We start from the raw sequence: 10443 nt of genomic DNA on the forward strand, positions 1-10443 counted from the left end.
GTTCTACATCAGCCAAAGCTCTGTGCTTTGAAGGAAGGCCTGAGATTTCATATCCTAGATATCAAACACATCTTGCATAAAGTAGTCTCTAGTGTGGATGGATGGGTGGAGAATTGGTAGGTTCGTATTCATAGGCTGGCCTGTCTGAACTTTGACTTAAGGATGACCCCATGCTTCCAAATTTGCATCACATACTCTGGTTTCTCTTCAGATCGTGTAAATCTTTCACCTTTTACCAAATTTGCATCACCTGGATCTTCACTTTCTGATGTCCTGTAATTCACCCAAACTCAGACCATGAGAAAAACTAGCTCTTTTTACATAAAATGTGTACAGACAAATGACAACTCTATCCACCCACCAGGCAGCACACAAGGGAACTTTCCAGTAATGTGGCTGCCAACTTCTACGCCAAGCTCACACTCTACTGCACACTCTGTCTGTCCAGGTCGGCGCTCGCCTCCCTCGTCTGCCTGGTGTGCCACGATGGCCGCCCGGTGGAGAACATGAACATCATCAGTTGGTTTGTGCGGACCTTCAAGTACGTGTATAGCCTCCGCTTTGAGGTCAGGGGCTGGCCCAAGCTGGACATCGACTAGCCCTGCGTCATCATCTCCAACCGCCAGAGTATCCTGGACATGATGGGCCTCATGGAGGTCCTGCCATGGCGCTACGTGCAGGTAGCCAAGTGGGAGCTCCTGTTCCTGGGCTCCATGAGACTCATCATGTACCTGAGTGGCGTCTTCTTCAAGAGTCGACAGCAGTCCAGCACCGCCATGAGTGTAATGGCCAGCCTGAGCGAGCGCATGGTCCTGGAGAACCTCAAAGTGTGGATCTACCCTGAGGGCACGTGCAACACCAATGGTGATCTACTGCCCTGCAGGAAAGGTGGTTTAAGGATGGCATTCATTGAACAGGTAACAACTGGCACCCAGAATAAAGCTGCTATGTTGAATGTTAAGAGTAGCAAATATAAAGAAGGAACCATAATATTCACAATACACTAAATAATAATATTCTATCCCCATAACTAGCACTGCTCCTTCCACTCAAATGAAAGAGTTTCTTTATTTTCTGTAAAGAAACTATACTTTAAAATGAAGTTAATTCCTTTAATGAAGTTCAATCACTGGGTTATAAGAACACAGGGGAACAATTCATTCTAGCCAAAGCTATGTAGAAGCACATTTCACTGGAGGTGACGTGTGTTGTAGGTCTTAACCAGTAAGCATGGTTTCAAAGGCAGTGAAGTTCAGTAAAGAGCACGGGACAGGGACCAGTGATTAAAGGCTCAAAGAATGGAAGCAAGAAGGGGCCAAGAATGGTCTGAACACACAGAGTGGTGGGAAATGTAAGACGCCAGGTCATAGAGGGCCTCATTGTCACACTCCGGAGCTTCAACTGCGTCTTGTAGGAGTTGGGACTCGATGACTTAACAAGGAGACAAACAGTGTGCATTATCCTCACTGTGAATCTAGAGGCGATGAACAGACCATGGGTGGGTAGAACAGAAGAAGAATTAGGGCAGGAAGACCATGTTCAGAAAGTAGGTCATTGTTGTAGCCACAGGTTTAGGTGAAGTCTTTTCTCACACTGAAAACTTACCCCAGGAAGGTGGAGGTTTGTGGGACACTCTTTGCCCTTTTCGAAAGAAAGGTGTCAATAAACGATGCTGAGAATATGAGCAGGTTATGGATTCAAACAATCTAGGAACGTGGAGATATAACCAAATCAAGGAGAAAGGTCAAGTAAGAATATATGATTATCCTAGGGCTTCAGGCACAAATTTTCGTCTTTCAACTGGAATATAAAGCTCTGCAAAGCACTGTTGTTCAGGTGGTTTAAAGGGATTCCTTTATTTTAATAGAGGGACTAGTGTTTAACCTGACAACTAAGATGCCTGTTAGGATGCCCACATTCCTTTGAGGGCTCCATACTCAGCTCTGGCCCTCAAGTTAATGAACCAACTAATTAAAAATAAGAGAGACAATGTGAGTCTAGCAAGTATTTTATGCCCATTTCCTGAGTTAAATGTGCTTGAGGATGACTAAGTGCATTGCTTAACTTTAACTCCGAATTCTGACACTCCAGTGGTAACTGTTGCGCATTCAATAGGATGAAAGTCCAGATGGAGGCAAAGTTTCTAGAGGCGACTGTCTCCTTGTTGTTTCATCGGCAGTGTGATACATGATAAGCAGTCGCCACCAGGAACTCTTCCATCTGTGTCTTTGGCTCTGAAGCTGAGAATACCAGGCAATTTGGAAGTTCCATCGTCATGAGATTGAAATGTAGTCACCCTATTGGAAAACCTGTCCTACTCAAATGAATATTTGATCATGAAAAACTTCAGAAACTTCCCTATTCTGTTCTGTCTGTCTTCAGATAGTGCTGCACATCACAAGTGCCCTGAGGACCAGTGGCTCAATGCAGAGAAAAATCAGTGCAGCCGCAGAACCCTGGACTTCCCTTGGCAGAGTGCTGGCCATCTTTCTGCTTACCCTGGCCATCCTGTGTGTCTTCCTCCAGCACCACCACACCCCTGCCATCAGGGCCAGTAACTACTTCTTACAGTCCTCCTTGGTGATCTGCTTCCTCTGCCCTCCATGTTCGCGGGCCACCGAGGCCGCCTCACCCGTGCTGTGCTCCAGGCAACCTTTAGGGTTACCATTACAGTCTCTGTGTCTACTGTGCTCGCTAAGACCGTCATGGTGCTGGCAGCCTTCTCTGTCATAGGCCAGGCACCCACATAAGAAAGTGGGCAGGGCCACAACTCCCCAGCACCATCATCAGCATCTGTTCCCTCATCGAGGCCATGCTGTATCTGTTCTAGGTGTCCATAGCCTGTGGACTCTGCAGAGCCTAGAGTGTGATGACAGCTCTCTGAAGATCTTCTATGCCGTGCTGGGCTACTTTGGTATGCTAGAATTGGTCAGCTTGCTGGTGGCCGTCCCTGCTCGCTGCCTGCCTGACACCTTCAACAAAGCAAAGCATATCCCACTCAGCGTGGTGGTGTACTCCTGTGTCTGGGTGTCCTTCCTGCCTGCCTACATGAGTGCCCGAGCAAAGACACAGTGGCTGTGGCAGTCTTTGCCATCTTGGCATCAGGAGCAGCCTCATGCTCTGTCTCTTCTTTCCTAAACGCTGCATCATCCTTTTCCACCCTGAAAAGAACACAAAAGGACAGGCATTCTCTCAAATGAGGACAGCAGGTGTGAACCGCAGGGAGCACCTCCTCTCGGGACTGCAGCCCTGAGCTCCACAGCAGGACGCCCTGTCCTCTGTGTTCCTTCTCTGCTGAGTTTCAGTGAATCAGGGAGACATGGGACTTGCTTGGAAGTACAACTGTCCTGGGTGTAATCATCTGAGCTGACTCATCCTCTGTCCCTCAGCACATAACCAAGGACTGGTACACACAGCAAGCAACTTGGGTAAAGTTAGCGGCAGAAGAGATCTTTGAGAGAGGGGAGCAAGAAAGAGAGGTTGAGTGAAACAGAGAAATCTGGCTCCTCCAAGTTCTCCGTGCTGTACATACAGACACAAGCATCTTACCTAAGCTTTCTGTGCGTTCATTTCTTCTAATATAAAATTAGGGCCTGCTGCAGTAGCCTAGCAGCTGAAGTCCTCACCTTGCATGCGGCAGGATCCCATAATGGTGCTGGTTCCAATCCTGGTGACCCCGCTTCCCATCCAGCTCCCTGCTTGTGGTCTGGGAAAGCAGTAGAGGACGGCCCAAAACCTTGGGACTCTGCACCCACGTGGGAGACCTGGAAGAAGCTCTTGGCTCCTGGCCATTGCGGCCACTTGAGGAGTGAATCAATGGATGGGAAGATCTTCCTGTCTCTCCTCCTCCTCTGTATGTCTGACTTTCCAATAAAAATAAACAATTTTTTTAAAAAAAATCAGATTAAGCCTCCCTCTCCAGATGTGATAATAATGAAAAAAATAAAAAAAATTTGTGACAGTCCTCAACACATAATAAACACTCAAAGCAGAATATTTAAGTCACCAAATCTACATAGTCATATTATTATTAAGATAATTGAAGCCAAGAGTGGGGATGACAAATACTTAGGGCTCACAGTCTTCAGGCTAATAGTCAAATGAACCAGGTTCATGACCAACTCTACCACACAGCTGTGCAACTCCAGAGTGCTGAGCTGCTGTCTACTCCAACTTCATCTTGTTTAAAGGAAGATCACCTAGGAGAAGTAGATGAATTCATGTTCATAAAGCACTTAGACACGCTTCCAGCACATAGTATACATCAAGTGTTTGTAAGATAATTCATTAAAATTTTCCAGCGTGGCAAAATCTGATCCATTGATCCTTTGTTGCATAAATGAAACTTCCAAGAGACCCTTTCTCCAAACCAGATTGTCAGGCAGGACCTTCCCAGTGAAAGCAGGAATTCTAACAAGCATGAGAAAATCGGGCCCGGCGGAGTGGTCTAGCGGCTAAAGTCCTCGCCTTGAAAGCCCCGGGATCCCATATGGGCGCCGGTTCTAATCCCGGCAGCTCCACTTCCCATCCAGCTCCCTGCTTGTGGCCTGGGAAAGCAGTTGAGGACAGCCCAATGCATTGGGACACTGCACCCGCGTGGGAGACCTGGAAGAGGTTCCAGGTTCCCGGCTTCGGATCGGCGCGCATCGGCCCGTTGCGGCTCACTTGGGGAGTGAATCATCGGATGGAAGATCTTCCTCTCTGTCTCTCCTCTGTATATATCTGGCTGTAATAAAATGAATAAATCTTTAAAAAAAAAAAAAAGCATGAGAAAATCATCTGCTAAAGATTGAGCATGGGAAAATTAGCAAACAGGAAATTTAAAAATGACTAATGACTCAAAAGCATAAAGTGAGATGGGAATCCTGGCACAGGTGCAGGGGAGAAGAGCCACACGGAGTCATGGAAGAGGGTGCAGATCGACTTCCTGAAGTAGACCCCATCCACATCTCCAGCAACGGTGCATGCCACCAACGGACGGATGTGGACACTGTCACCAAGTCCAAGGCAAAAGGCCTTTTCCAAGATGGTGACAGATGGTGCCTACCTCCTGATCAGCTCACCTTTTAGTACCCATAATACACAAAATAAGATAACATCACTCCGCTGAATTCTATCTTAATGTCTTGTTGATCCAGCCTGGCTCCCTACATTCTCTGAGTAGCAATGAGCTTGTCTACATTGGGTTAACATTTTTTATGACTGCCATTTGCACCATGAAGATGTGCAGGAAAGAAGGAATTATATTTTCATAAATTCTCAGGTTTCAAAATGTGCATTTGCTCGCACATGATTCCATATTCCATCTTCATTGCAGATTTTTCTGTCATTAGTGGTGGCTTTGAAAACTTCGGCCATCAATACCTTCACACATCAAGTACCCCGGATCCTGGAAGTTAGATTTGTATTTGTAAGGGAGTGATTATTTTGTTTCCTCTTGTAAACAATCACGCTCACTAAAGTGAGTTTTTTGTTCTGTTTAGTTTCTGGTGTCAGATTTTACTAAAGCAAGATTTACTCCTGCATGTATAGAATCTTTTCCAAGATCACGCCTCAGAGTTTTTAGTATTTCATGCAATCTGCCTCAAAAACATAGATTTATTTTTCAAGAAACTCAAAATTGAAAAATTAACTAATGGGTCCCTTGGCATTGTCTTAGAGCAGGTCTCAAAATCCAGACAATGTGTCTAATGTTTGAATTTGAATTGTTGCTGCTGCCATGAGTATGAACTGTATAACTCAAAGTGTTTTGTGGCTTTTTTTGCTTTTACATCAACCAGAAACCTAAATGTCTAATTCATCTTGTGTTTATATTCACTCAGGTTAGTTACTTGAAAAGCTCTCATTTTTTTGTTACAGAGTACAGGGCAGGCCAGGTCAGGCTACAACAACAGTGAGTTCACGTTAGGACCAGGACTAGAGGCTGTCCAGGCTAGGTTAGGCTACAGCACCCACCAACATGAACTGGAACTAGGGATAGGCTGGGCTGGGTCAGGCTACAGCACCTGCCAGCAAATGCCAAGGTGAGGCAGACCATGCCAGATTGGGTCACCAGCACACGTAAGACTCAGGATAGGGCAGTGCAAGCATAATAGGTGGATTGAAGGGGCTCTTCTGCTGGGCCACTGCTCCCATCAGTGAGCATTAGAACTGAAACTGGGGCAGACCAGGTCGGCCAGGGTTACAACACCTGTTGGCCCGCATGTGAACTGGGTTAAGGGGAAAACCAGGCTGAGCTAAACAACTGTATCTACTGGTACATGCATGAGACTAAGTAAGTGCAGACTGGTTGGGCTTTGCTGCAGCATCAGCTGGAAAGTGCTGGGACCGTAGGCAAGTCCCACAAGCTAGACTACAGAACCACCTAGAGAGTGCAAGATTCAGGACTGAGAGTGTGCCCAGTAGGAAAACTGTGGGCTCCTCTCTGATGAGCATGAGAACCAGGGCTGGAAGTGGGCCTGACTAGACAGGTGGTGGCACCTGCTGGCACAAGTGCGGGCTAGATAGTGGGGTTGATTGGGTTGAGCTAGGCTTCAATGCCCATTGAAGTGCGTGAGCGCTAATGTGGGACAGACTTGACAGTCTGCTGTGCATACCATCATGCACAGGAATAGAAACAGGCATAAGCCTAGGGGTAGTAAAGGAGTCATTTTGCCTGTGCTGTAGTTCCCACTAGTGTCCATGAGGCCAAATGAATGGTAGACAGGGTTGGGCTCAGCCACAGCATCCATTGGTTTACATAAGAGATTAGGCTGGACACAGAACTGATCTAGCAATGGCAACCACCAGTGTGTGCATAGGCTGATGCAGAAGACAGACTGAGCCAGACACCAGACTGGCAAGCACACACAGGACTCAGGTCCAAGATCACCTCTGGTGAGGTTTCTTTGGGGATCTTCCCAACTGAACTGCTAGACTCAGAACTCCAGCTGTGGAGAGAATCATAGATCTTTGATCTTGCCATGGAATGCATATGTCAGAACTTGGCCTCCACAGTGGCTAAGATGGAGTAGTGGACAGCATGCCCAGATGCACATGGAGGATATGGCATCCATTGAAACCTGCAGAGGACATCTGGTACCATAGCAGAGGAAGGAGAGCAGAACAAATTGGTCAACTGCCCCAGGCAAGCAGTGACAGCAAATACCTAGGTGAATGGAGACGCTAAGGTTGATTATGTCAGCCAACGGAACTTAGAAGGATTTCCTCATCCTTGTCTCGGTAAGATCAGCAGCATTTCAGAACTATCGAAACCACTTGAGCAGAACCCTCTGAGTATATGCCACATCAGGGCCCCGGGATGACATTGGTTGGCTTTCCCCATCCCCAGGTACTGAGGCGGTTGGGAGACTGGGTAAGGCTCTCCCCTAATCTTCCCATTTTTCTCCAGATTCAGAAAAAGGTAAAAGAAAATTTGCAAACAATGATCTCACCCACATTCCCCTAATCCTTGGCCCTTCGCATCCTAATCAATTATGTAAACATCATCAAAAGTAAATTTTTTAAAAAAGTTCTCATCTTTGTACAGCTTTTGCATCTTGCAATCATCTAAATGAATCTAACACCCTTTATTGGTACCATATTCAGTACATGAAATGCTTTCCAAAATACATGATTTATAACCAACTTTTGACCACGAAAATGTCACAACTCAGATCCTATTGGGCTGGCCTGTAATGCTGACAGGAACCATGGTGTAATCTGTTCTCACTGGCCAGCTGAGAAATACCATCCCAGAAAATCTGCCTTTCCTTTAAGCTTAGTGTTTCCCTCTGCCATATAGTATTGCTCCTGGAATCAACATTCCAGTGAAAATTAAATAATATCTCAGAAAGTTTGTGAAGAAATGTAATTAGAGGGTAATTTGGATGCAAAAAAAATCCTTGAACTCCATGTATGCAAGGAGTCTTCCAAAAGTTTGTGGGAAATACAAATCATGAAAATAACATTCGTGGAGTTCAAAATGGGTTTTGCACCAAAATAAACATCTTCTATTTCGGTTTCATGAACTTTCTGAAGCATACTTGTATATGTCTTCAGGAATGTAACTGCCAACATGTAAGCAACTGTTTGAACCATAAATGCCTTTGTAAATCTGATTTTGACTTTGTCAATAATCTCATTTAGTAATAAATTTGCTTCTTAAATCATTTCCCATGGCAGTATCTGGTACAACTAGGCTATGTTTCAAATAAGAGAATGTGAGTAGAGAAAAGATGAACACCATTGATCACATAGAAATCAGATCTGACCCTGGAGGCTTAGTTTGTGGGGAAAATCATTGACTATATTTTTACTGTTTTGCCATAATTAAATGGTTGCTAGTCACTTAGCCTCTGACTATATACCGTATTTACCAGCCTTACAACTAGATGTGACCTGTGACTCACTTCTCACTCAAGAGATGAGTGAAAGTGATCATTGTTACAACTGATCAAGAAAACTTAATATACACAATGGGTCTCCTCCACACTGAAGTCTCACCATTTTTTGACCACATAAATAACAAAAAGACCTTATATGGAAATTAACAAGTTGTCAGTTACAGCTACTCAATTCAGCCCCTGGAGCACAAAATCTGTCATTGATAATACATATGCCAGTGAATGTGTTCTAATAAAACTTTATCTGTGTTCCCTGACATTGGAATTTCTTTGTGTCACATAACAGTATTCTTTTAGTTTGACTTCAATGGTTTAAAAATATAAAAGCCACTCTTGGCTCACAAGCCTCAAAAAGCAACTGCTGAGTCAGGCTTTGCCTGCAAACCTTAGCTTGCCAATACCTAGATATTGACCTTACAGGAGGAAAGGAACTTGGAACTTTGAATGCCTGTTGGACAAGTCACCCACCAACTTGCCACACCCTTGATTCTTATCAGAAAGATAAAATCTCCTTCAGTCATTAAGCTACATGACAGCATATTACCACTTTAGTTACTATGTAATTCATGACCCTGTATTCTGAGTTCATAACCCCTTCCAAAGTCCTCCAAAGTGAGGAATCTTGGTCCCCACCCACCCACTTCCTCACTGCCTTTTCCAAGACTTGAAAGAAAAGGCTCGGCTCAAGGCTCCCTTCACTTCCTTGTTCCTCAGACTGTAGATGAGAGGATTGAGCATCGGTGTGACGATGGAGTAGAAGACAGACACCACCTTGTTGAAGTTGATGGAGGAGGCCACCTTAGTCCGCACATACATGAAGAAAAGTGTGCCATAGAAGAGGCTCACCACAGTCAAGTGCGCTGCACATGTGGAGAAGGCCTTCCAGCGCTCAGCGGCTGAGCGAATGTGCAGCAGTGTCCAAACAATATTGCCATAGGACACAGCAATGACTGTAGAGGAAACCAGGAGCACAGCCAGAGACACCAGGAAGTCCACAGTCTCTTTGGTGGAGACATCTGAGCAGGACAAGGCTAGCAGCGGTGAGGCATCGCAGAAGAAGTGGTCAACAACATTGGGGCCACAAAAGGTCAGTTGAGACATGAGGTAGATGGGCAAAATTGGTGTGAGGAAGCCTATCAGCCAGCAAGCAGCTGCCAGGCGGGTACAGCTGCCCCAGGACACCAGCGCCCCATAGTGCAGAGGCATACAAATGGCTACATAGCGGTCATAGGCCATGGCAGCCAGCAGAAAACACTCCGTGGCCCCAAGGAAGGTGAAGATGAAGAGCTGGGACAGGCAGCCAGCATAGGAGATATTCTTTCCCCCATCTACCCCAATAAAACCAGCCAGCATCTTGGGCACTGTGACTGAGGTATACAACATTTCAAGGCAGGATAAATGTGTCAGGAAGAAGTACATGGGTCTCCACAACCGATGATCCAAGCCCACCACTAAGATGATGGCCAAGTTCTCTGCCAAGGTGAACAAGTACATAATGAGGAACAGCATGAAGAAAAATATACGTGCCTCATGTACACCAGCAAAACCCAGCATAACAAACTCAGTTACCTGCGTCCAGTTTAGGGTGGATGAGTGCATGTGTGGCATGAGAGCACAGTTGGCCCATAGCCTCACAGATGCTGAAAGCTCACAACCTAGGAGGATGTTGGGCTAAAATATCTTTCATTTCAGAAGAGGAAAGCAAAACAAGACACTGGCCTCACCCTAAAAGAATTTATAATCTGTGAGATACACAAGACAGTGTACAATTTCAGTGTAAAATGACGAGTGCTGGATAGGAGTAAGACAGGATTTTGTGGGGGGAAAAAATGGAAGGAAAGCTCTAGCAGTCTTCATAGATCCTTCTGGAAGCAGGGTTATCTAAAGCTGGTACCTGAAAAAGAAGTAGAACTTCATGAGATTAAAGGTAGAGAAGCAGAGAGCCTTGGTACATATGAAATCCCAGATCCCAGAGAAAATGTTGTCCTGGATATTAAGAGCTTGGCAGAGCAGGTGTTGTGACATAGCAAGTAAGGCCAACAACTGTGCTCTCAGCATG

General features: G+C 45.5%; 1 protein-coding gene across 1 annotated transcript; it reads right to left on the reverse strand.

Moving 5' to 3' along the window:
* Positions 1-9006: 9006 nt before the first annotated feature.
* Positions 9007-9996, reverse strand: LOC131480053 (olfactory receptor 6Q1). Its single transcript, XM_058662433.1, has one exon. It carries the CDS (start codon positions 9990-9992, stop codon positions 9030-9032), a length of 963 nt encoding a protein of 320 aa, XP_058518416.1. The 5' UTR covers positions 9993-9996; the 3' UTR covers positions 9007-9029.
* Positions 9997-10443: the final 447 nt, after the last annotated feature.

This window comes from Ochotona princeps, chromosome 4, assembly GCF_030435755.1.
Source record: "Ochotona princeps isolate mOchPri1 chromosome 4, mOchPri1.hap1, whole genome shotgun sequence".
NCBI classification, from domain to species: domain Eukaryota; kingdom Metazoa; phylum Chordata; class Mammalia; order Lagomorpha; family Ochotonidae; genus Ochotona; species Ochotona princeps.

Bases quoted from the DNA above. Each gene is read 5' to 3' on its own strand.
- LOC131480053 (XM_058662433.1), bottom strand. From the start codon at position 9,992: ATGCCACACATGCACTCATCCACCCTAAACTGGACGCAGGTAACTGAG.